Source organism: Rhinolophus hipposideros (assembly GCF_964194185.1).
Source record: "Rhinolophus hipposideros genome assembly, chromosome: 17".
Classification (NCBI taxonomy): domain Eukaryota; kingdom Metazoa; phylum Chordata; class Mammalia; order Chiroptera; family Rhinolophidae; genus Rhinolophus; species Rhinolophus hipposideros.
The window spans coordinates 6,773,690-6,801,172 of NC_138063.1; the positions used below are offsets into that span (position 1 = coordinate 6,773,690).

General features: G+C 38.4%; 1 protein-coding gene and 1 pseudogene across 5 annotated transcripts in view; both read left to right on the forward strand.

The window, feature by feature from the left end:
• TMX3 (thioredoxin related transmembrane protein 3) overlaps positions 1–13,554 on the forward strand; it is a 40,162-nt gene extending 26,608 nt beyond the window's left edge. For 3 of the 4 annotated variants that reach the window (XM_081078266.1, XM_081078267.1, XM_081078265.1), the window contains 6 exons: positions 1,963–2,020; positions 2,205–2,258; positions 3,006–3,062; positions 6,887–7,016; positions 8,367–8,435; positions 9,903–13,554. In XM_081078266.1, coding sequence (XP_080934392.1) covers positions 1,963–2,020; positions 2,205–2,258; positions 3,006–3,062; positions 6,887–7,016; positions 8,367–8,435; positions 9,903–10,163 — 629 coding nt within the window. In that variant the 3' untranslated portion in view covers positions 10,164–13,554. The remainder of the gene's footprint in view (positions 1–1,962; positions 2,021–2,204; positions 2,259–3,005; positions 3,063–6,886; positions 7,017–8,366; positions 8,436–9,902) is intronic. The other variant, XR_013995251.1, reaches the window with a different exon arrangement.
• Positions 11,831–27,483, forward strand: part of LOC308509743 (RNA transcription, translation and transport factor protein-like) — a 43,362-nt pseudogene continuing 27,709 nt past the window's right edge. The window contains exons 1-2 of the transcript in view: positions 11,831–11,915; positions 15,170–15,228. The product of the transcript in view is annotated as an RNA transcription, translation and transport factor protein-like (transcript). The remainder of the gene's footprint in view (positions 11,916–15,169; positions 15,229–27,483) is intronic.

Below are 27,483 nucleotides of genomic sequence, written 5' to 3' on the forward strand. Positions count from 1 at the left end.
AGAATACAAATTAGAAATGTTCGAATGGTTCTCCTGTTATTTTGTAACTCTTAGGATAATATTTATTCTAGTTCTTGAGCCTGCATGTTTAACGTTCTGTGGCTGGTGGTGTTTCTGTCTTTGCTTATCCTTCCTTACAGAGGGAGGCAGGTATTAGCTCAGGACTGGAAGCTGAGTTGTGGGTGTACCTTCTGGTCCTTTCAGGCCTGTGAAGGGCAAGAGGGGAGATGTGGGAGTAGTCATTTTGCTTTCAGTTATTGTGATCATAGGAGAAGCATGGCTGCAAGGTAATTAAAATTGGCTCTGTTCGTATAGGTTCTTCTCCCAGGTTGATTTGGAAAGAAGTTGGCTGTGGCAGTCAGTGTTCCTTTGCGGGTGCGCCTTAATCGTCCTTGTTAGGTATCGCGCTGTTCCTCATTTCACGTGGCCACATATACAAGCAATGCAACTGACTCCTGGCTCCCGGCTGCTTCAGACACTTAGTGTCTCCCCAGAAATTCTGGTCCCCGCCCCTTGCGACTCCTGCCCAAATCTGCAGTCTCGTTTCACTCTAGTCTTCCCCACCCTCTCCCTTCTCCAGTCACACTGACTCTTCAGTTCTTAAAGAGGCTTTGCATCTTGCACCAAAGCACCTTCATGCATCCTGTTCTTTGCCTGAAATTGTGTGGTTAATCTATGTTCATGATTAGCGTCAGACCAAATATTGCTTTCTTAGGAAAGTCTTTCATGGACCCCCTCAAGCTACCTCAGTTTCCGCTGTAATACTCTTATAAAAACACCATGCTCCTTTCCTTCAGAACTCTTCCAGTCGTTTACCTTGCACCTGTTTGCGTGATTGTCTTTCCTCTGGGCTGTGCTGTCCAATCCAGAGCTGTGTCTGTGAGTGCTTGTCACCGTGTCCTTCGTGAACGTCCCGAGGTTGGGCATGGTGCTTGGTGCGCAGGAGTCGTGAAATTGACGTGTGAGAAACAGCCTGCGCTGGCCTGTGAGATGCTCTGTGGATGGTAGGCAGTTTGGAAAAAAACTCAAGAAGCTCTTGAGAAGTAAAGAAGCACAGCAAAAACAAGCACTGAATAGTAAATGAGATAACATTTCAAGAGGGTAAATAGTCATTGTGAATTAGTGTTTTCAGCTGAGGGTTAAAAAGAGTCAAGATTGTATGGCATTTAAAGGCACGTGAGCAGTATGGAATTAGATGTGGGTGTAGCTCACTGATTTAACCCTACATTCAAATACCTACTCTGAGCCAGAAACCATCCCAATTTTTTCCTGCGTATAATCTCATTCAATCTCCCGTTAACTTTGAAGTACTAGTTTCCAGGGTTAAGTTGAAGTTTACTGAAGATAAATCACACAGCTAACAAATGCCGATGCTTCACTCCTCTTCTCTCTGGCCGAGAACGTAATGGGCCCCGCTGGATCGCAGGGTCTGGTTGCCTGACTCCAGTGCTCGCACGCTGCCTTCCTAGAGCATATCAGAGACAAATACGATTCACATTCTGTACAGGGATAAATAAACCCAAATCCATTGTTTCTGGGTTATTACTGGCAAGTTAGTGACCCTCGGTCCTGGAGGGAGCGGTAGTGTGAAAGTCCTTGTTTGATACCATTCTTTCAGAGTTGTAGTACTTAAGAGTGAACTTCTTTTATCAACTTATTTCTTATGGTTTTAAGCTTTTGACAAATACTTATTTTAATCATTTTGTGGGTTATGTTGAAAAATACAACTTGTGTATATGAATTGTTAAACATTTACTGTTGGTTACATTTTGAGAACGAGGTGGTGGGGAACTTACCATTTGGGGCCGACTAAGTCACCGATTCACTGAGTATAATGTGTAGGGTAATTGGAATTAAATTCTAGAAACATTATTTACTAATTCCCAATTCACGGCTTCAGTAATAGCTGAAAAGTTTGCATATGAGGGTTATTGACCTTAGATATGTCATTCTTCATTTCAGGAAAGCTTGTGGCTATTGCAGTTATTGATGAGAAAAATACATCAATCGAACATACCAGGTATAGTACCTTGAAATTGTTTTAAGCTTCAAGTATCACCTAGTTCAGACTTTACATGGCTTCAGATAAACTTAGCATAGTATCTTTTCCTGTGGTATTAGATAAGGCAGCAGACATTATAATTGAATTATTATAGATTTTTCAAGTGAAGAAATGAAGTAGTCCTATATTTGTTCTTCTACAGATTAAAGTCAGTTATTCAGGAAGTTGCTCGAGATTATAGAGGCCAGTTCCACAGGTAGGTGCTTGCATTCGGGATGACACCTTTATCTTGAGCTGCGTTTTATAATATAGTGAACCAAAAGTAGCATTTCATACTTTCCGAGATGAATACAGAAATATGAATTGTCTGGATTTGAAATTTGTTGCTACAAGTAAAAAAAAAAAAAAAAAAAACTTTATAATTTGTATTATACCTGCTCCTTGATAGGATTTGGGATAAGTTTGTGGTAAGAAAATATGCACATATACTTTGAGAGGTTAAACGAGCAATCACGAGTCAGACAAATGGTGATTGTAACAGGAATTAAAAGATTAACAAATATAAAAAGAAGTGACAATTTTGTTGTGTGCTAAATCATTCTGTTTGTTGCTGCCATAACAGACAGTTAATATAAATTTGTTATATTATTTAATTATTCCCTTTTTGTTCTGAGTCTTCTAATGATGGATCTATTTCTCCTATTGCATAGTAGGGGCATCTTCTGAGTAGTCCTGTTTTAGAGTAAGTGGGCAATTTTTCTTAAATGTATTTTAGTTAGACAAGCTTATGTTGCCCTGCATTTTAAACGAAGTAGAAATGTCTTAAACTTTGTTTAATTTTACTTATGTATGTTTGTGTCTCGAAAGCCTGTAGAATTCAACACCTTTCTACATTAATTATACGTGATTTATATGTTTACAAGCTTACCAAGTTAATTTCTTCTTTTTTGTATTTAATATTGCCTTCTCTCTTTTTTTGGTTTGTTTTGTTGTTGTTGGTTAGGGATTTTCAGTTTGGACATATGGATGGAAATGACTATATAAATACCTTGCTGATGGAGTAAGTAAAGTGCTAAATGACGAAATAATTTTGCTATCAATTCTATCAATTTTTAAATTTCTGTTTCTGAGAAACAGAAGGACTAATAGCTGAAAGGGCAAACATTTGATGTATGTTGATACAGATGTTCTCCCATTAAATATTTTACTTCACTTTTTACATGTATATTTGAAAAAAATGAAATTTTCATATTGTTCTGTACTAAAAAATGTGTCACCCAATCGAATGTTAATAATTTATAGTATTTTGAAAAGAAGACATCATTCAAAAACTTGAAAATTTTGTCATTTCTGTTTAGTATACACCTTACTTTAAGACCACTTTTAATGAACAAATGTAACTGAAGTAGAAAGTTTTTAGTATTCAAGTATTACTTCTTATTCTAGAATAAATTTATTTTAACAGACTAAAATAACTTTATGGGGAAAATATACAATTTTACAATAATTTCATCTGTTCTGTTTATAATGTAAAGATCTGATTTGTCACTTCTGAAAGTTTAAGATACTAGAAAATAGAAAACATTTGCTATACCTATATTGAATTAATAAATTTCAAATAAGAGCTCGCTCTATTTAGTGAGTATTTACTGTACGTGTTGGACAATTAAATTTGTGAACATGCCACCATGTGAGTGCATGGTAGAAAATCGCGAATTTAACTGTCCGACCGTGTATGTTATATACTGTGTGTGACACTGTTGATGCAAAAACTGAGGAAATTAGAGTCCCTGTCTTCAGAAGCTTACAGTCCGCTGGGTAAGACGTGATCATCACAAAACTGTGCGAAAAGGTCTGTGTAGTAGAGGATTCTGGAAAGACTTTCTAGAGAGACTTTCACCCCCCAACCCCAATGCACACTAAGGTGGAAGGGCTCAGAAATGCTTACTTGAGGAATCAGTGATTAAGAGAATTTCAAAAGGATGAGAAGTTAGCTGAATGGAAAATGGAGAGAGGTTATTTCAGGCAGCGCATAAGCGCAAACACAAGAGGTGGGAGCAAAGCGGGGTTAGGAGAGTGCTGGAGCTTTCACATAGCCCCTGGTGCAAAGATGGGGTATGTTCACGAGAGACGGATGCGCTTGTCCAGCGGCATCCATCCAGGGCCGCTGCGTCAGCACCACTGTGTTGCTTGCACCACTGCTCGTGAGCTTTGCTCAGTAACGTGGGGTAACGTGGGGATAGCAGGTGCCGTCGTTCATTGTTGCAGTGTGTGCGGTTAGAGCCTTCATTTTCCAAGTCAGAACAGTGGGGCAATGAAACCAAACTTAAAAACTCAAAGTGACAGTCAGCATTTTCAGTTAAAAGCCTGAAGTTATAAAGTGGCATTGCCTTTCTTCATTTATATTCCATTTTTTAACCCCTATCATTCTTATTTGATGTACCAGAGATATAAAGTACCAGGTATAAAATATGTAATAAAGAAATCAAGACCAAAAAAAACGTAATGAAGGATCTGTACAATTATTAAAGGTACTTGAAAAATTTGGCCCTGACTTTTTAATACTCAAAACCAAGTGGAAAACCATGATTTAAACAGAGTTTGCAAGAGACCAAAGCAGTTTGGGTCCAATAAACAACTGCTTGATCCAGAATGTTATTCAGAATATCTAGAGATGGATAGACCTTCCCGCACAAGTATTTCCAATGTGAATTGTGAGATAGAAGTTTTGAATCAGAGAACAATAGTAATCTCCACCAACAACCCCTTATCATTTGGGTGGGTTTATTGTGGTAGTGGTGTTCTTACTGTGTGTTTTGGTTTGTTTTGTTTTTGAGAGAAGAGGGAAGGCATTTTTACGTAGTGATGGTTCTAGAATAATTGAAAGTCCTCACTGAGCACTTATCTTGTGACCAACACTGGACTAAGAGGTCCTTGTTCCTAACTTTCACAGCAACTCAGTGAGGTGTAAGCACTATTACTACGTACATTTTATGTAGACGAGGAAATTCAGATTTCTTAGAAGATACTCAAGGGAGTTATATGCCAAAGAATGCCCAACAAGTAAGTTAAAGAGACCCAGTCCTCAAATCCAGATCTTGTCTTGCTCCAAAAGCTGTTACTGGCAGTAGCATTTAGAGTGACAGATATTAGTGGAATTTAGTAGGTATTGATGCCTAAAATATTTGTAACTTAGGGCAAATGTATGATATTACATAAAACAAGTACATTGCGGCATTGACTATATGTTTTGTTTTTTCTCAAAATAGGGTGCTATCAGACCTTTGGTCTGTTAAAGTATTTTGTATTGGGTTTAGTGAGTATAATTAAGAGGGAATAGGATCAGATGTTATTTTCCATCGTTATTCAAATTGAATTATTTCAAAGCAAATAGTTTCTAGTTTAACTGTGTATTTAACTTTTTCAAAGAAGTATTTTCACAGGAAGGCCCGATTCTAATCCATTCCATAAAAACTGGGGTTTTTTTTGCTACTCAGGCATTGTGATAACAAAACTGCTTTCAGTCAAAAGATTGCCTGTTAGGTTATGAACAAAAATGAAGCTAAGATTTTTTTTTTAAATTACACAGGTAACCATTGCCTAATAGTAGTAATACTGGGTGGTAAAGCACCCTGATACCCAGTGGCTTCAAACAGCAGCCACTCCTTCTGTCACTTGTGTGGGCATGGCCGATCTTGGCAGGCCACAGCTAGATGCGGCTCCATCCTGCTGGTTCCCTTCAGGTCTGCTCCCCAGGTCTTTGTGTCCTTGACCCTGAAAAGGTATTTTCCTGGAAGAGTAGCAGTTGTGAAACCCAAGATGGGAAGCCCAGCCATGCAAGTACATTTCAGGCCTCTGCCTCCTCACTTCTGTTGACCAAGTCACATGGCTGCACCCCAACGTGGGGTCACATGAGCACATTTTGGGGAGGAGAGAGAATTACGAGCAACCGAGCAGTTCACTGGACTGTTACTTGCATGGTGCTAATTAGTGGTGTGAACTGTTTCTACTGCGGAGTTTTATACCTTTGCATAATACTTTCATGTACGTAGACATGCAGATAACCACAAGCTGATGTGCACATGACATACGGAATTAAGCTCCATCCTTTTATGGTTATGCAAAAACCTGTCTTGGAAAGAAGAAAAGTGAAATTATTTCAATGAAATGAGACGTACTGGTTATGCTAGTTTTCCATCTGCAGGCTGGATTGCTCTCTGGTGTGTCGCTGCAGTACTTTCCCAGGACGGAGTGGGGCGTAGAAGTGGGATAGTGGGAGTTAGAGAAGTTAGCGAGGTCCTCACTGAACGTGTTCCAAAATGCTGTGCTGAATGTTGAACTGGAATTTTTTCCTGTGATTTTTATAACAAGATAGGTTCTTCCCCACACACACACCTTTATTCATTTACAAATGAAAAACATTAAACTTAAGAAACTAAATGATGGGAAAGCCCCAGATTTGAAAACAAGTAGTGTGACTCCAGAGACCTGCTGGTTACCGGAGTGCCATTTCAGTGGGATGGCTGGTGTCTGGGTTGTGTCTGATTAGCAGTGATGGTATTTAAATTAAATGTGTGGCAAGGAATAATATTGCCCAGAGATTGATACTTTGTACATATTAATTTTTATCCTTAAGTTTAATCGTGAACACTCAGTTGTCTGATATATTGTGTATTAGAATGTTTTTCACATAATCTTAATTTAATTATTGCTCAGTGGATGCACAATTTGAAATGTTCTTCAATGTAGGCAAAAGGAGGCAAAGCTATTAATATAGCTCCTTCCTTTTGTAATGATAATTACTTAAATATGATATAAATACATATCAGAATATTTGTTATCTCTGTGTTTAATGTGAGTTTTGATTTCTTTTTCCATTTTCAGTGAATTGAAAGTCCCAACTGTAGTTGTACTTAATACTTCCAACCAACAGTACTTTTTACTAGACAGACAGATTAAGAATGCTGAAGACATGGTCCAGTTCATTAATAACATTCTGGATGGCACAGTAGAAGTAAGTCATACGCTTCCATTTGGAAGGGATGATGGGAGGAGATGGAGGACAAAGGCGTTTTAGTCTTTTCTTCTGATTCTGGAGGGGGGAGTCAGCCATCACCGGGGGAGGGGCCAGGCCTCCCCTCCCCACCTTCTCTCACATTGTCGAGAGAGTCCCATTCGGCCGGACATAGCGGGTTCTTTTGTGGGAGATGCTGCTAATGGGTGGCAATGTCCCCCCAAATAGGGGGTTATTTGGGGGTGTTTTTGTTTTGATCACATCCCGCAGTGATCGGAATGTGCTGCCGGCAGCAGAGTCTGGGTGTCGGGATTCCAGGGTCTGCGGTGCGCAGAGCTAGCCCAACCATAGTGAACTTTTCTGGCTCTTGGGACTTTCCTGGATTCCAGGGCACAGCTGGGTTAGGTAACTCAGATTGGGTTTCTAAGAAAACCTGTGAATAAGACCACAGTTTCTTAAGAAACAAGGAAATGTATTGAAAATCAGAGCCCCAGTGGAGAGTTCCAGAGCCTATCAAATATTTCTTAGAAAGTATGAACAGGTGGTCTTAACTTTTTTATTTTTCTGTAAATCTTAACTGCAGTGTTTTCAGACTGGGTTGCAACCCATGTTAGAGGGTCACGGAATCACTTCAATAAGTCACAGGCAGCGTGCATCTTATCTCGCTAGAGTAGAATAACATAGAAAGGAAAATACGAGTCTTCTGTGCTTTCATGAAGTTTAATTATTTGTGAGAGTTTCGTTTCAGCTTCACACAGACTTTATATGAAAGTAGGCTCAGAGTGACAAGTATTTCTGCTCTGCAACACTGTTAATCACACAGTAGGAATTTCACAGTTGTCAAAATAAACCCTGTGTGAGTGAGAACCTGCCTGTTTGTAAGTTAGTGAAGCCCATCTCAAACCGTTTAACCACTAAGAGGTCTTCCTGGGTTATATGGCTTAGAAATTCAAGGAATGAGGCTGACTTCAGGGGTGGCTGGATGCCAGGAGCTTGGTCGCTTTTCATCAGGGATCTTTCTGTCTCAGCACTCACTATCTCTAGCTGAGCTTCATCCTTAGGGAAACTCTCCCTACACAGTAGCCAAGGTCCTGCAGCAAATCTCAGCTAAACGCAAAAGGTGGGCAGGCCTGGCCTTGGGTGGTGGTGTTGGCCTTGGTGGGAGGGAGGGAGCAGGCTCTTTTCAGAGGAGAGCCCGAGTTCACACAGGGCAGCCGGGAGGTGGGACGCAGGAAATGGGACATACTTCCCACGTGGCTCTCTAGGGTGCTTTTGTAAGATGATGTAACAGAAAAATGAAGTAATAATACTCGAATAGCAATTTAATTGTCTTTTCCTATTTAATTGAAGGCCCAAGGAGGTGATAGCATTTTGCAGAGATTGAAAAGAATAGTGTTTGATGCCAAATCTACTATTGTGGTGAGTTGTGACAGTTTGTTTAATGTCATTGACAATTGAGACGGTATGGGTACCTAGGTCCTGTATGTCTAACTAAGGTAAAATGTGGAATTTCAAAGGGTTAAGTAAAAATGCATCTTTTTAATTTGCAAGGTAAGTAAGAACTAGTATGTATTTACATTTAAGAAATTATATTCAGATAGGAAATGTTTCTCTAGTTATTCACTTCTTTATGATGGTGACTTAACGGGAATTCAGTCACTTAACTTGACAGCATGACTTAGTGTTTTTCAGAGTCTCTTTCCTTGTCCTGCCCTTTTCAGTCTTGGCTCTGACCCGTTCTTGCTTAGAGCTCGCAGAAATCTCTCCTACTACCCCACCTCCAGCGCTCAGTCCCCTTGACAGCAGAAGCAGTCCTGAATTTGTTTGAGCCATAGGCTTAGTTCTCCTGGTCTCTCTGCAGCCTTCCCTGTATTTTCATTCCCTCTGACTAACAGCAGTAATCAGGTGACAGCTGCATGGCTCCTCTTGGTTAGAAATGAATTCTCAGAGCACCAGGCTTATCCCATGTGTCATTCGGTGCATCAATGACCTTCCCCTATTTTCCTGCCGACGCCGACATGGGCTGGTCCCAGCACGTATGTCCCGTGCTGCTACAGCTTCCTCTGGCCCTGTGTCCGCTCCATCAGTCAGCAGCCACGCAGTGTGTGTCACTAGCCCCTGGTCACTTCCGCTCCCTTGTGGTGCTGCTCACCAGAAGGCTCTGTTTGAATGCCGCGTACTCCTCTTGCTATGCTCTCGCCACACTGGGACCGGCCTGACTCCTACTCTTGTTAAACTTCCGCCGGAAAGCGCCTTTATTTTGTGAGCATTCTTCTGTATCTGAATCCACAGTCACCTTGCTCTCTTGTGAATTTGTCTCTGGGGTTCTCAAGAGTTAGGGTCACAACCCACAGAATAGATTATAGTTGAAAAACCTGTTCAGTAAAGTTGCTTTTATTTTTCTGGGAGCTGAGGTGACAATATATAAATTGAGGGAAATTAATTTAATGTGGCTTTTCTACTAAGCAGATAAGTAAAAACTATTTGAAATGTCCTGTGAAGATAGGGGTGTGTACCTTCTCCAGGTAAATAAGCAGCCTTCTCAGCAGTCAGACTCCTACTGCCCAGGACACAGCTCCAGGGCTGCTGGGCACATCGCAGCCATCTCAGAGACCTTTGTGGTTCGTGTGAGACAAAGAAACGTGTGGAAAAGGTGACAGAGTGCCTTTTTCTGCTGCCAACAGCTGGTTACACGCACATCCATAAAATCTCTTTCCTGCAGTTATCTGTAACGTGGTAACTGCAGAGACACTGACATCGATTCATTAAAACTAAAGGCAGCTGAGATGGCAGCCAAAGGAGGACATGCTGGTGGTTTTGGATTCAGGCATGCTTTTTCCGTGCGGTACACTTGAGGGGAACTGAGCTGTGATTCTCTCTCCACAGTCTATATTCAAGAGCTCCCCACTGATGGGCTGCTTTCTCTTTGGTCTACCACTGGGTGTCATCAGTATCATGTGCTATGGCATCTACACAGCGGACGCAGATGGAGGTTACATAGAGGAACGATACGAAATGTCCAGAAGTGAAATCGAAAGCCAGGAAGCCCCGGAAGGCAGCAGAGAACAGCAGGAGCCAAGGACTGGAGACTCGCTCATGCCTGCTGTGCAAGAAGCCAAAGACGTGTTAGAGAAGAAGACAGACTGAGACTTGACCAGTGCAGGACATTTGATAGGACTTCAGATTATTACAGAGTCTATTTATTGACATTTAATCATGGTCTTTACAGAAGAGAACATGCTGTTTGTATTTTGCTAATATAAACCGCATGGATTAAAGTAGTCTCTCTGTAAGTAGAGACATGTTCGGAGCAAAGAGAGGAAATGTCTAACTAAAACAAACACACATCACTCCCTCAAAGTTTGCCTCATACGTTAGATGTTACAGCAGACCGATTCTATTGCATGTTTCTCTATCTGAATTGTCGGTTGCAGAACTAAGATTTGTGGGCAGAGTATTTAAATTGGTCAGTCAGGTAGAAGATTCATGTGTGATAGAGAAAAGTAATACCTCCACCTCCTGCCATCCGTTCTCCTCTTACATGTTGGATAAGATTTATATGGACAAAATTAAGTCTTTAAAATTCAGGCACTTTGAAGAAGACTAATAACTTTTTCCACAGGTCAATTTAAGATTATGAGATTAAAAATAATTTGGTTTTATATAGCATAGCGATTTTATTTTATTATTTTTAAAGGAGAGGAAATGTTGTTACTTTTTAACTTTATACTTAGTTGCATTGTAAAATTTTCCTATTAGCCTGTAGAATGTCAAAAAAAGCAGTGTTGTGTTTAATCTTTGCAACGTAAACTGTGTTTACTTGGAGCAGTGATTCCAAAGCAGGCCTGGGAAAGCTCTCAGCATTGTCTCAGCTGTCACTGAGGAAAGGATCTGTCACTCCTACCCTGTTGTAGCCTGAACAGCCTACTTTTTTTCTCTCTTTCTGTTTTGGGATTTCTTCTAAAAATTTCCTTTGTTAAGAAGCTCTTGCTGCTTTGTAAAGAGTAATAGAGATCATATGTTTATGTCACGGTAACTTACCCAGTATGGGTGTGTCTGTGTACATGCATACACAGATACCTATATACATATAAAATATATTGACATGTGTCTGTTTCATGATTTATGGGCATGTCTGTGTTCCTGATGAGTGATGAGTGACATAATCAGCCTGTCAACAAAATTCACGTCTATTGATTTAAGAGGTCAGCCAGTTACCTTCTCCATCCTCTCAACTCTGTCTGCCATATCATCCAGTGACCTCTCATCTTCTCTCCATAATGAAATAATGTAGGCGTTCTATTGCAAGTAATGTAAAAACATTGGTATTTTTTTAAAGTAACAGTTTAGTATGTTTATTGTAGATTATTTTCAAGGCCTTTGTTTTAGCTAAGTTTAGGATTTTTATTAAGTGACTGTTTGGGTGATTATTCACGGAGTGATTGAGTTGTCCAATATTAAGTATATTATTAAACATTTAGAAATGTTTGTAATCACTTTAAAATTGTAATTCATGGTCCTGATACTGAAGTTGTTTAGGGTTTAGGTCCCCAAGGGCAGTGTTTGGTCGTTTCTGATGTCATGCTGATCACAACGAAACTGAAACTCTGTATCCTAAGAACTAAGGACTTAGTGATGTGTTTAATTGTATCCATGTACTTTATTACTACATAATAATTACTTGTTCTTGATGTTTGGCACCTCGTTATTATTTTTAATAATGAAGCACATATGCAGTCACAGGGAATTTCAGGAAATATTAGAATGGAATGTTCTTAAATGGAAATTGGAGATAAGTGGTGTTGATTTAAAAAATGGATTCCTCTCCAAAGAGTAGTGAGGGATTCTTTTGGAAGATTACTGTCCCTGTCCCCGGTGGTGAAGCCGTGAACAGCCAAGGTAAGAACGGATGGCGAACTTGGGTCTCTGTCTAGTAAGGAGGTCAAAGCTTAGCCATTCCCAGTGACAGGAGGAAATTGTAGAAAGTGGCATTGCTCTTTTCTTCATATTAATCACTCTTAGGTGTCCGTCATCTGCATGTTTTTTTTACCTTTCCTCAAGTATCACCTACAAATGAATGACCTCAACAGGGAACAATCAAAAAAGAGTAAGAGCTCAGTATGTATCAACAAACACAAGTCCAGCAATCTTCAGAGACTTGTTTTTTGTCTATAAGCTAATGCCTTAGTCTCTGTTACCTTTTTAACAACTCTATACTGTTGCCTCGTATTCCATTTATGTTTTCAAAGTGTAGCTAGTGGAAAAACAAAATGTGTAAATGGTTTATAAGTGAATAATTTGATCTTTTTGTATTAAAATTTTCCTTTTTTACTTGTCTCTAGGATAGTGTCAGAGTCTTCACACAACAAATTAAAAATTTTTTGCTCATTGTGTGTTTTTCCCTTTAGTGTGATATACCCTGTTTCCCTGAAAATAAGACCTAGCTGGACAATCAGCTCTAATGCATCTTTTGGAGCAAAAACTAATATAAGACCCGGTCTTATTTTACTATAAGACCGGGTCCTGCATTAGTTTTTGCTCCAAAAGATGCATTAGAGCTGATTGTCCAGCTAGGTCTTATTTTCAGGGAAACATGGTATCAGAGATTACTAAGAATGCTACTTTCATTTCCAGAAAAGTAATAATTCAAAATAAATGTAGATTTCTGAACGAATCTCGTGGAAGAACAGAGACCATCCTAATTAAATGATAAATCTTACTCTGATTACCTATCAAAAGAAGAAATATCCTTCAGTCTATTAGAGTTTTTTGCCTTCACTTTTAGTTGCAATAAAGTTCAACTTCTAAATCTAAAATTCAAAATCCCAGGTGCTTGCTGCTGCTGAAGCTGGTGTGCAGACAATATTCAAAGATGTTTCAGAAAGAGACAGTGCTTATCCTTAAGCTGTGTGCCCCATTGTTACTTTCAGTCCTCTTCATTTCATTGTATACTTTAGTATTTCTCTAGCTACTGCCTTCTGAGACATATTTGAGGAGAATTAGACCTGGACTTTTCATTTTCTTTTTCACACATAGTGTTTCCTGGTGTCTGATTTAGAAGTAACATTAAAAGCCAAATATCTAGAGGTTGAAGGAAGGGTCTGTATGAGTAGTTAACCGATTAGCTATGTTGTTGTTTTGTTTAGTGGATTTTTGTTGTTTCTTGTGTTCTATTTCAGGGCTTTTTTTGGTTTGGGTTTTACAAAAAGTGATTTAAATATTTTATTGCTTCAATATAATAGGGAGGTAGGGCAGGAAAAAATCACTCAGCTATTCTTATTACGCAAAAATTGTTCAAATAAAACGGGGATGTTAAGGCTATCGGTTAATTGATGGGGTTAGGTTTGCCATTTTATTTTTATAAATACCTATTTTTTTTCTGATTGTGTCTGAGTCCAAGAGTGGGCAAACAATAATTTTCTACTTTGGACTAATCTATGAAGGTTTTTTGAAAGTCTGTATTAGTAGTTGAAACCTGATACCTGCCTTAAGGCACCAATTGTAAACCTGTTTTTCTAAAATAAATTAATTGAAAACATGTAATTGTTTATTTTTACTATTTATCCTTTGGGTTTTTGTGACATGAATAATTCTCTACAAGCAAAGAGGACAGCTAAGACTGACTGTCCACAATTTTATTTGGACTGACAGTACAAACAATTTTATTGTTCAGAATTATAGAATCAGAATTTTAGAGTTTACATAGACTTGAAACATTCATTCTAATCTTCTCCCTTTATATTACATATAAAGAAACGAGATTTATAGGTTTGATATATTTTGTATTTGTAAAACCTGATCATTTTAAAAAATGAATTACAGAGTTGAAAGTTAGAACAATTGGATTTGAGTCCTTGAGCAACTGCTAAATTGTGAACGTGGACACAGCACAACCACTCTTCACTTTCACTGTCCCACTGTGAAAGGGGACTCTCAAGCCTCACAATTGTCCCTTTAAAAATAACATCAAAGGGTGAGAGTAGATGATAAAAAAAGCACGACTTGACATAAATGTTCATTTTTAAATTTATGTTTCATATTTTTGTACTATGGGCATCTCTCTTATTGAGAATGGCTCTGGCACAAGAGTAACAGCCCAAACGTTGGTCCCACCCAACTTGTGGACGTGTCCAGACTGGCTGGTTAGAGTCGCCTATTCCGATAAGGGAGACAAAGCATAAGGGAGACAAAGCGCGGTCGGCTGTGTTTGGATTCCCCGGGAGTTTGCCAGGGGCCCCTGCCCCGGCTGAGAGGCTGCCCTGCGCTGCGTGTGTGGACCTAGTCCATGCTCCTCTCTCACCTGTGTAAACTTGGGACGACTCTTCACTTCTCTGCTCCTGTGTTTATAATTAGGACGAGGGCACCCATTTCATTGAATTAGGAAGATTCAATGAGTTGCTCATGATGCATATTTTAGCATGACTGGCACTTAGTCACAGCTCCAAAATTAACTGATATTTATTTATCCAATTAATTATTTTTCCTCACTTCATTTACAATTTATATCACTGTTTAGCACAAAGAAGCCAAGGCATTTAGAATGTAAAATCCTAATATGTTTACATTTGCTTGGCCTCTATCATTTTAGTTCTAATGTTTTGGCTAGAAGTGAAAAAGTTATTTCTTTAACATTAAAATTACACTTACAAATATTTAGTTTGATTAACATCTCTGAAAATCGTTAGCATTTTGTACTTTTATTGAAAATGAATAAGCTTAAGGGGATATACTTCAGAAGTATCCAGTAGGATTATTCGTGTTGTGTGTGAATCGCTTAGATAGATATAAATGTGATTGAGACTCACATTTAGAATATCAGTGGATATTGAATATACATAGGAAATTATTTGATTTTCCAAGGACCCTTCCTGATAACATAAGTCCTCAACTTTTCTCTAAACCCATTTGTGTAAACTGAAAGGTGTTTTAAACAACTAGTGGAAAACCGGCAATTACTTTCTTGCTGTTTATTTTTACAATAAGTGTATATTAAATGTCTTCTTTGTACCTCAGAGGGTACAGCCGTAAAAGGCAGTCATAGCCTTGGTCCTCATGGACTTTCTGAGCTACTGTAACTGACATTCAGTTTTTACTTAAAATACTCAATTGCAAGTCTTCTACTTTTCTGTTTTTCATCTTTTCCTTTCTCATAGAATCTGTTGTTCGACATAAAATGGTTTCTATTACATCTTTGGGATCTTTGGGACTCAGGGTAAAAGACTGGGGCAACAGAGAACACATCAACTTTCTTCAAATATTAGGTTGGTGCGACAGTAATTGCAGTTTTTGCAATTATTTTTAACCTTTTAAACCGAAATTACTTTTTCACCAACCTAATATATGGAGGAGTCAGATTTACTCAGCATGTCTGCACCTGTGCCAGTCGTGTGAGTGGATAACAGAAATGCAACACAGTTCAAGGTAAGAGAATCTCCAGAGGTAGAATGGGTGTCCTGGGAGGTTCAGACGTTGGAACTGGTTAAATGTAAGCCGACAGCCCATTGGTATTAAATTTCCTTCGGAGACCAAAATTCTGTGAGGTGGTGAATGGAAGCATTAAAGCTACCCTCCGCCCATGTTTATAACAGTCCCCTTTCCAACAAAAAAGTCCAAACAACACTTTCGCCAGCTTTGATATGTTAAATTTTAGTTGGGTGGATGAAGCAGTTAAGTGAAATTGAAATGTAGGAGATACAGAAATTTTTTTTTTTTACTCTTCCCAATTTTTCACATAAAAGCGTCACTGTCTTCATCACTATGGTTACTTATGGATTTATGTAACAATGGTTTTCTTCCATCAAAGCCCGTTTGATACACTGGTTTCTGAACGTATGTGTGATGCTATCACTAGATGTTCTATACCCAGTATAGAATCCAGTCAAAAATACAACAAATGATTAGATTTTAATGGGTTATCCAGTGACAGTTCATATTTTGCGGTTACACACACAAAAGCAATCTGTAACTAATCTGTGTTCAATTCCTGTATCTCCTCTTTGCAGTCAGCGCCCTTAACCATGGGGATCTGTTCTGACAAATGGTGTCTTCAGGTGATTCTGTCCCTGCGCGAACATCATAGGGTGCATTTCCGGAGACCGAGGGGGGACCAGGGGATAGGGGGAGGTGGGAGAGGGCGGTGTCTAGCCTGCTCCTGGAATTGTCTGGCTGTACTTTTATAGGCCTGCCAGCTCAGTGTTTGCGCCATCATCACCAAAAACAAGTGAGCAGTTGTGTGCGAGCCCTGACTGTTGGCTTTGATTTTCGTAATGCAAGTGTCTGACTTAAGCTTTGATTGCTGAGGAGTACACTTCAAAGATGCTTCCATTTCAAAAAGGCATCCACTTCAAGAAAGACTATCGCAAGTAAACGCAGTGCCAGCCACAGGGCTAGGTAAGGAGCCAGGGCTTCTCCCCCCACAGGGGTTCCTTCGTTTGAGAGAGCTCAGTTGATTTCAATAACTGACCATTTGGGCCACTTGTGTCTTTAGCTTCCCGTGCTTTAAATTCCTGTGCTTATGTTCTCAATGCACCAATAAAGAGTGAGCCCGTGAAACCCTAGGCCCCCTCTCTGGATCCCATTAAAAGTAGAACCCCAGGCCCACCCAAGCTCTCTACCCATGAACTTGCTGTGTGCCCCTGGCACGCCTTGTAGGTTCCAAGCCCTATAAGTAATAAACTTTTTCTTCAAAGTTTCGTATGTCTCTAAAGGGCATCTGGGAACTGCATCGATAAGGTAGGTTCAGTTGTAATATGGGTTTAGAAAGGGGAATGTGTGTGGAAAGCCCGCTCTCTCCATACTTTAGGTCGCCTCCTCACACACACCTTTATTAATCATTCTATATAAATTACGCCTTGCCACCTGCTCTCCCGAACCCCTTTTCTGGTGCTTTATTTTTTATAAGCACTTTTTTATAAAATCATGTATTGTTTACTGTCTGCTTCTCCCTTCAAATACACACTAAATGTAAGCTCTGAGGGTCGGAGACTTTTCTTTCAAGGCTGTATTCCCAGTTCCTAAAACATCCTTGGCATGAAGCATGCATTTGATAAATGTAGAATAAATGATTGAGTAACTGGATATATCATATTTATACAATGACATGCTTATCACTACCGTGTTAAGAGGTGAAGTTTTCTGATTGTTAAAAATTCAAAAGCATACATTTTAATTAAAGATTTTAAATGCATGCTCTAAAAGTAAATGCTTAATGATTAAGCAATAAGAAAGGTAAGTAACAAAAGAGTCAAAAACTTTGGAAATATTTTGTTGTAATATGGAATCTTTTTATCCTGTTTAGCATAAGATCTAAAATCTTAAAATCCATATAGTCATTGAAAATAAGAGTAGAGGTCAAGAACTCTGGAAACTTTTAGGTAAACAAATATTCTCCATCCCTCAAATTCTATGGAAAAATAAATTACTAGCTCTTCGGCAAATGCCAATCTGAACTTGTCAGCCTTTCTTGTGAAAATTGGTATATTTATAGTCATGGATTCTGAAGCAGCGGTGCTTATCAGAATTTACAAGTGTCTCGATCACCTTAGATAATTTATAAAAATATACATAAACCCTAGAAAATCTGGTTTATGTTGGTTGAACTTCTGCTTGAAGCCAAAACAGAGAAAACAACCTTCCCCAGTTGATTCTGATGTGGACTTCAGCTTGTGAATCGATGGTTTAATTGATGATTAGGAGGAGTAAAAGTGCCGTTGCCTTTGAGAGAAGTTGGATTTTTTGTGATTTCCCTGTGAGCCTTCAGAGGTCAAATACGGTACAAGAACATGATATGCTTCAATAGCCCCATCCTGACCCCTTGGCCTCGGCTTCAAAAAAGTGGTTTTTATTCTTGTAAACAAGAAAGTAGGTTATGTCCAGCTGGGATGATTTGCCTCTCTTCTCGTTCTACCATCCTTCCTCCAGAGATGATCAGTGGCTTGGTGATGGAAATCAGCATTTGCTGTTGGGACAGGCATGATGGGGGAGCTCCAGGGAGGCGGGAGCCGCCAAGTTTCCAGCTTCCAGCTTCCAGCTTCATCCTTATGAGTTATTTGTGTAGAAAATGAAACGTAAAATACAAAAGTACATCCACAGTTTTGGTTCTTTCTTCTACACTATCTAATGTAAAACACGATTTTATGGGACCAGTAACGGGTCCCGAGTATAAAATGTGTACCAAGATAATGGAAGTTAAAAAGCCCAGGAATATCCAAAGTTCTGCAGGGGGATGTTTCTGCTCCACCATCTTGTAGTAATCAGGTGGAGTTTGTTTCTAGATCATTGGACGTTTGTGATCAAAAGCAGTTTCTTCCCTAGGAAACTGGATTGTATAACTTCAGATTGTAGAATAATAAGAAGAAAATGAGGAGAACCGAAATTCCCAGTCTCCAGTGGAGTGATGCCCATTAGAAAGGGAAAGGAAGGTACCACGGGTTTGTCCCCGATCATTCTGCTTTTAATCAGTTTTATGTGTTCCAGTTTTTTTTTTTTAAAGAAAAACATACCATAAAGACTTCTTATTGTATAGATTTAGAGGGTCAAATTGGTAAAGTAAATAAGACTGAATGTGATCAGCTGGAAATTCAAAGTAGAGGACAGGTAGGCATTATGTACCCTTCAATAGAATCATCAATTGTACTATTCTTGCAACTTTTATGTAGGTTTGAAAAGTTTCAGAATAAGTGTTGGTGGAAAAAATAATCGTTATACTAAATTCTTGTTTCAGTATGATACTCTTGAAACCCACAGCTTTGTTTAATACCAAATATGCTGGAAATACACATTTGTGGCTTTAAGTAAAATGTATTACAACAGCAATATACATGGATTTTGGGAAGTATTATATCTCAAATAACATAGATGCAGAATGGCTTTATGTGCAGTGAAAAGCTTCATATCATAGACGCACAGGAAAGGTTTGAACAAAACTGGTTCAGGGAAACATTAAAAAGTTTCCTTCTATTAATAATGAACAAACATGTTTAAAAGTCATGAGTATAGGTTGAAGTTTCACCTTTTTCATTCAATTTGGTAAATAATTACACTTGATTACAATTTTCAGTAAAATATTTAAATATTGTCTGACTTACTGTCACTTAGTATATATAAGAGTATGACTAATTAAAAAGAAAAAAATCCAGTCTGATTCATAAATCATCTCCTCTTTCAGATAATCATGAAGAAAAATCAAGACCCTGAGTATCTGATAATTGTATTAATTTCCTGCTCAGATTTGGTCATTCTAGTTCACTCCTCCGAAGACTAATGTGTTGGAAGAAATTCACCAAAGTTAAGGAACCTATAAGAGAGCTTGCTTTTTGATAAAATTAACAATTGCTGAAAACAATACCCTACTCTTATGAACCAGGTGTTATTATGCCTTGTTTTACAGATTAAGAAACTTGTAATCAGAGTTTAACCCAGCTGTGTAAGATCACAAAGCCAGAATGTGATGGTCACCTAAACTCATGGCTTTCCCACAGCTTCCCAATTGGTCTCAGTGTAGCAAGGACTTGGAGTTGTCCTAGGCAGACCGTTTTGAAATTCCTCTGTTTCCTTTCCTCTGCTGACTCCTACTTTTGTTTTTACTCAGTGTATGCAATCTTCTCTTCAACAGTGTTATCACTACTTTATCCTACAACAGGGTTTCATTCCCATCACAAAAGAGTATGCCTGTTTTGTTTATTTACTCCTCCAATCTATTGTTCCAGAAAGAAACTCTTAACAAATGCCTTAATCACTTTGGAAGAAAGGAGGTAATGAAATGTCAAGTGAGATCCATCAAGTTGAATTCATTTGTTAATCTATTTAGTCATCTAGTGGAATGAATAAGAGAGGGAACCCATCCATCTATAAGCAGATTTTACTGGGTCGGGTCTATGACCATGCTGTGCAGAACACAATAAAACTACTGTGCATATTGTTCAGCTTCCCAAAGCTTGTATCTCTTCCAGGAGGTAAGACAAATAGGAAACTGTGTGCTATTCAACTGCTAGATGATATGCGTAGACCAAGTGTAATAGTACCCTGTGGAAATTTGAAAACAATGTGCATATTATACTTTTGATAATTACTTTAATTACTTTATCTTAAAATAATTGTATACTTGAGAAATAGGGATACTGATCATCCGCTTTTACAAACAAGGCATTTAGGCTAAGTGAAAGGAAGGATGTGACGTGTCACAGGAGTGGAAAACCCTTGCACCAGGACTCAAACTGCTTTTTCATTGCATACTCCTGAAGCAATCTGTGGATTACAATAGTTGGGGTAGGTTCTTGAAGTGAAGGTTACAAAATGATTGTTGAGCTGTACGTGAGCATTGATGAAAGGGAAAGAAATCCGAGATCCTAGAATTAAGGCAGGTGACGAATTGATGTGTGGCAGGTGTTAAGTGAGTTAGTGTGCACAGTCTGAAGGGTTTATGTTGAGTGTAATGGTGAATAATACTGTATTGTACAAACAACAATCGATACTGCTTGTTGATTTGTAGTTTCGACATGTAATATTGTGCCTTTTACTGCTTCTGAATTCCTGAGATATATTGATATATAATCTGGGTATATGTAAGCAAATGATGCTGAAAAATGCTAAAGGTAACATGATTCATAGCTGATGTATTTCTGAAACAGTATACTGTATTGAAAGCCCAGAAACATCTAAACGTACACTCACTATACCCAGGTTTTTATCCTTTCTTTAGCTGAAGTTGAAATATGATTATCTCAAGGGACCCAGAGTCCATGAGTGATATAAAAGAAGACAAAAACGTCATAGAACCTGAAAAATCATCAGCAGGTCAGTGATTTACTGACCATTCTGTTTCAGCAGAAAGTTGGCTTTAGAAAGTTGGGTGCCCTGCAGAAGGCTCAGCAGTTTCACTTGAATAACAGTAAGTGTAAATTATAGGAAAGGGAGGGTGATTTACTCCACATTAGACTATTTATTCCGAAGTTTTCCTCTTGGTTGAAATATTAATACTCTGAATAAAACTCTCAAATTATATTGTACAAGGACACCCCACCCCATCCCTTCTTTCTCCTCCTTAGTGATGTGTAGAAGCAACCAAGAGGTAAGAAAGTCCATTTAAATACGGTTCCTCAACCAAAATATGATCATGACAGTGCAGAGAATAAAGATTGTAAAGCACTTAGCAAACCCAAAGTGCTTTAGGAATGCTAAATTATTGGGCTGGGAGGTGAGAGTAACCTGTGAAGCCATAGAAAATGGATTTCATTCTATAAAAGAGACCAAACTTGGCTAGATACTTAAATTCAGAGTGCTACAAAGAGTGGATGTGGGTGTGTTTTCTGGCTATGCCTATGATAATGCACAGAAAAAAAATAGATAATTCCAGTTATTTAAAACCTATACTATGAATAAGTGGGTTGTTTGAACAGAATTCAGTTCAACTACTCCGTATTCCTTGTCCACTGTACACTAAATGCTATGTCTGGAAACTAAAATAAAAATAAAAATGTAGACATTAGGGGTCCCTCTCATTCTTGAGCTGGGAGACACGTATGTGGGAAAATTACAGTGGAAGGTACCTAAGACTGTAAAGTGCATCTTCAGCTGTGGAAGTACAGACACCAGACGCCAGTACAACCTACACCTCTGCCCACGCTCCGGGAGCATGGACGGGGGCTCAAGAACTCCTTTGGGCTTGTTGTTGTCAGGGTCCTGTTTCAGCACTCTTCTTTAACCCACCTGTAGTTGACATTGCTGAAATCGTACCTTATGGATAATTTTGAGGGGGAGAAAATGTTTGTCACAAAGATTAGAATAAATTGTGAGATGCTTACATTTACGAACTGTGGACCCAGCTCCAAGAAAATCTGGACTTATAAAGTGTTAATATTCTGTTGCTTGTTTGACTTAGAGTCAAACAGCTTATTAAAACTAAACTTTTTTTTTTCTTTTAAGTAGGAAGGGTCCCCAGTACCCCTTTTGTACAGAGCACAGAGGATCTTTTTTGCTGTGTGACATAATAGTGTTATTTCCCCGTAACCCCTCTGCAGATTGGTCTGCTGGCATGTTGCACAGTTTGTGATTAACCTGCCTATTTAAATAGGATAAATAGAATTTCCTCACCCTTCTGAAGAGGAAAACAAAACTCTTCAAGGTAACATCTCAATCTTTAAGTATAATCTCCTAATTGCTAATAAATGATAAGTAATTTTTATAGCTTGCTCTATTTCATATCTCTATATATCCATGATCCTGATTTTATTGTAAAACAGATTGTTGTTATCTTACAGTCCAATTAATAAATATATTATTTAATTTTACTTTTTGTCAATGAAAATAATCAATATTTGATTACTTTGTCATTGGTCTTCAATCTTAAAGAAATTCAGTCTAATAACTTTCCCCCTTGCTCTGTGTAATTATTTCAGTCTTACTATTTACCACTCATTTTGATACTACTTGAAATTTTAGGATCAGCTCTTGGCATCTGATTAATTAAAAACCAGAGTTGTAGCTTATGTTGTTTTCAAGAGGAAAGGAACTCTCTGGTGTGCTAAAAATTCCCTCCTGTTGTTTACACTTATTTTTAAAAGTGGAATCATGGCAGCAAATAATACCACAATCTGTAAGTAATAACCTGTGGGGATGGCCGGAGGGGCAGCGAGATCATGATGACGATTATAATCAATAGTGTGGGAGTCAGTACTGTGACATGAATTATTTAGTTTTATATTCCTTCCGTAAGACAAAAAAAAAAAAAAAAAAAAAGTCCAGTGGTTGAGTACACACACGTTCTCATTATATCCTGTCAGTCAATTCTAACCACATATTATCGGGTGGTTATTTAGAGAAAGATTTTATCTGAAGGAAAAAGTACCAACTCTGTGACTCTCCATTTTAAAACATGGCAAGACTTTGAAAGAGCAGGTTTCCAGGGACAAATCAACTCCCTGGGCTCCCCAGTGAAGTTTATTATCTCCAAGCCATGCTGAGCTATATTTCTTAAATAAAATGGTAGCTCTGCTCAGATCCTCTGGAAAGAGTAGGCAGAATCAATGGAAGGATATTAACGCCTGGTGTGCTGACCTATGGATGACAAGCTCTGTTTAAGGTTATGAATTCATTATGCATGAGCAAACCAGCGGTGGCCCTCCTTCACCGTTCTTCCCCAGCTCTCCAACCAGCTCAGGGCTTTCTACTGAGAACCAAATGGGTAACATCAAAAGCAGTTAAGGAAGACAATTCCTGATATTACTTACATGTGCGATCTGAAAGATCTGAACATATAAAAACAGAGAATAGAATGGTGGTGACCAGGGATTGGAAGGTGGGAGAATCGGGGAGATAGTCATGGGTGTGAACTTGGAACTGGTAGAGAAATATGCTCTGGAGAGTTAGTGCACAACACAGTGACGACACAGACGATAATACTGTATTAAGAACTTGAGAGTTGCTAATAGACGAGATCTAAATTTTTCCTACTACAAAAAAAGGAGTAACTGTGCTATGTTCTAGTGGTGTCTGCTAGCGCTATGGAGGTATTCGTATTCCACATATAAACATATCAAGTCAACAAGTTGTCGGCCTTTAACTTATACAGTGTTATATGTCAATTATACTTCATTGTCTTTTAAAGGCAACTCCTCTCTTCCGTTTGACAAGACTGTACTCTCACTTACTCCGTGCAAGCATTAAAAACAATACAAACAAACGAATGGGGAAGGATGATAGCATCTTCGCGGTTTGACAGATAAAAGTTTTTATATTGTTCACTGCATTTTTGGAAAAGAACCAAAAGGAAACACCATGAGAGAGGGTGTTGAGAACCCAACAAGCAGGAAATTTATAGCTGGATCTGGCTCTCAGCTTCATCGACAGATCTACACGATGACCACAGAGTCCAGATAAATTCCTGAGCTGCCCCAGCTGCTCGCCCCATCCTTCCCAACCAGAAACGGCCCCTCACTCCCTCCACAATGAAAATTGGGGAACCACTGCTGCTTCAAATTGAGTATCATGCTTAAAACTGAAAAGATTCGGGGTAGCACGGGGAGTAAAGAACAGTGAGTCATGTGGATCACATTTTAGAACTATTGCATTGCCCAAATGATTTAAATTGAAAGTGAACAAAAAAAAATGGGGCCATCTCTGGAGGGGCAGATTCGGGCACAAACCCCATGCTGTGCTGCCTTCTCCTTACCTCATGGTCAGCTAAGTGAAAACTGCTAAAATGAAAATCAAGGGGCTACTGTGAGAGAAAAGGTCACCAGGAAGCAGCCTGGAGGCTGTCCATGACGGTGGGACAGGCAGCCTCTGTGACCTTTTGTGGGGGTGAGGATGGTGCAGCCAGTGGGAGGGGGTGGGGGAAGGCCAACAGACTGCAGGCTTTTGGTCCTGATGTAGTAGCATAGCCTCTCCTTCTGTCCCCCAGCCCTTTGCTCCCCCATTGTATTGCCACCTGTCAGTCCTTTTCAGCTGCTATGCCAAAATCCCAGACTGAGTGGTTTATAGACAGAAGTTTCTAGCTCTCAGGTCTGGAGGCTGGAAGTCTGAGCCCAGAGTGTCAGCATGATTGAGTGCCCCTCTCGCTGTGTCCTCACAAGGTTGACGCTCTTGAGGAACCTGGCTATGGCTGGACATTTTTCCAGAGCCTCTTTTAGAAGGACACTAGTCCCGTGTTTCCCTGAAAATAAGCCCTAGCTGGACCATCAGCTCTAATACATCTTTTGGAGCAAAAATTAATATAAAAATTAATATAATTATAAAAGTTAATATAAATAATAATTATTTTAATATAAGACCTGGTATAATATAATATAATACCGGGTCTTCTATTAATTTTTGCTCCAAAAAACGCATTAGAGCTGATGGTCCGGCTAGGTCTTGTTTTCCGGAAACACGGTCCCATTTACAGTGTCTCCACCCTCATGACCTAACCACCTCCCAAAGGCCCCACCTCCTAATACCGTTACATGGAGCTTTAGGATTTCAACATATGGAGTTGAGGGGCCACACGCAGACTACAGAGCAAGCATCCAGAAGAGGGTAAATGACCACTGGTCCTGAGTCATTGCCATCGGTCTGAGGGATGGAAGCTCACTGATAAGGTTTAGGGAAAGAGACCAGGTAGGAGCAAGGTTTCAACATTTACATGCGATCAGCATTCTGCAACAGTCACATTTGCATATTACCATAATTCTGCAGATTTGATGAAAAGGACGTTAGGCACGGAATAGCCTTTTCCAACTCACCTCCTGCTGACATACCTTATATACACACAGCATATTTATTCTGTGATCAAACTAGTAAATGATCCTAAGTTTGTTTCCCCTAAAAATAAATCTCTGCTATTGTACAGAAATTATTAGTTAAAACTCAGGATATTTTTATATTTCAATATATCAATAATTATGTCCCAATTTCATGCATCACTTGTAAAGAGAATGTAAGTGAATATTTTAACCCTGTTTGATAATCTATGTTACTTGATGTGCTAATTTGATGCTTTTACATTTATTACGTTAGTGACGATCACCATTAGTCTTATTGGTATTTACTTGATATTCTCTATTTGTTACATTTTCTTGTTTAATATTTTTCCTTTCATGGCAGATTTTTGCTTAATTGTTCTTTTTGATTCTTCTAATGATCTTGGAAAGAGAAATATATTAAATTAAATATATGGCTATTTGAAAAAAATAGAGAATTGTATCTTGAGTATTATACTGATATATTTGGAATTACCTATATTTAGATCAAATGGATAATTTCTGAAAAAATACAAAGTATCACAAATAGGATAAAGTATGTCAAGCTTAGGGGTCAAAAATGATAGAAGCTAGTTAAGAAGTATTCTAGTTTGATCTGTAATTGTGGATATTGGCTCAGCTAACTTAAAGGGAAAGTTCTATCAAACTTTTCAAATAAGGTTAATTTCCAATGTTAGTTAGTCTTCCAGATGATAGAAAAAGGTAGAGATTTTCTCAGCATATCGCTAATCCCCAAACTGAATCAAAAAATAACATTAATAATAAAAAATATAGTCCACAATTATAAACAAAGATATAAATGCACTCATGGATTTAAAGAATTACATAGTCACTAAATAAAGTTTATCCCATTAACCTTTTCCGTCTTAGTCCTTGAAATTATCTAACCCTTTGTAACTAATTTGTTTAAACACTTTGTCCAGTTTCTATGCCACCTACTCAGTGATTCCTTCTCACTCTTGTTTTCTAATCCATTTGCCTGCTGCTTTCGTATCATTTTGTTTTACCTCTTAATGGTAAGTGGGGGGACTTAACAGTATTTACTATATTTCAGATTATATATATAATCCTGTGTAGTTTTTTAAATTTCAATATACTTTTGGCGTTTTAGATTTACAGAAAAATTGAACAGAAGTGAAGAGTCTGTATATAACTCTTCTCTACCACCACCCCAATCAACTTTTCCCCATTATTAACATCTTGTGTGAGTGTAGCATGTTTATGACAATTAATAAGCCAATATTGATACATTATTATGTCCACTGTTTACATTCGGGTGCACTCTGTGTTGTGCACTGTATGGGTTTTGACTAAGGTATAATAATATGTAACCACCATTGCTGAACCATGCGGAGTAGTTTCACTGCCCTAAAAATCCTTTGATCAACCTATTCATTCCTCCCTCTCTTTCCCTGAAGCCTTGGCAACCACTGATTTTTTTATTTTTAATGTTTTTTTACAATCTCCGTAGATTTACCTTTCCCAGAATGTCATATAGTTGGAATTATACAGTATGTAGTAGTCTTTTCAGATTGGCTTCTTTCACGTAGCAATTTAGGGCCCCTCCATGTTCTTTTCATTTCTTTTTATTGCTGAATAATATCCAATTGTCTAGATGACAAAGACTTGCTTATCCATTCACTTGAAGTTGCTTTCAAATTGTGGCAATTACAAATAAAGTTGCTGTAAAAATAAAGTTGCTGCAGTTTTTGTGTGGACATAAGTTTTGAAACAATTTGGGTAAATATCAAGAAGCACAAGTGCTAGATCATGATAAGAACATATTTAGTTCTGCAAGAAACTATCAAACTCTTCCAAAGTGGCTGCACCATGTTGCATTCCCACCATCAATGAGTGAGTGTTCCTGTTGCTCCACATCCTCACCAGCATTTGGTGTCAATGTTTTGGATTGTAGCCATTCTAAAAGATGTGTTGTGGCATTTCATGATTGTTTTATTTTATAATTTCCTAATAACATACGGTATCGGACATCTTTCAATATGCTTATTTGCCATCTGTGTATTTCCTTTGGTGAGGTATCTGTTCAAATATTTTGTTCATTTTAAAATCGGGTTGCTTGTTTTCTTATTGTTGAATTAAAAAATGTTTTTGTGTGTATTTTAGATACCAGTCCTTTATGATATATGTGTTTTGCAAATATTTTCTCCCAGTCTATGACATTTACTTTCAATCTTAACAGTGTCTCTTGTAAAGTAGAACTGCGTATTTAA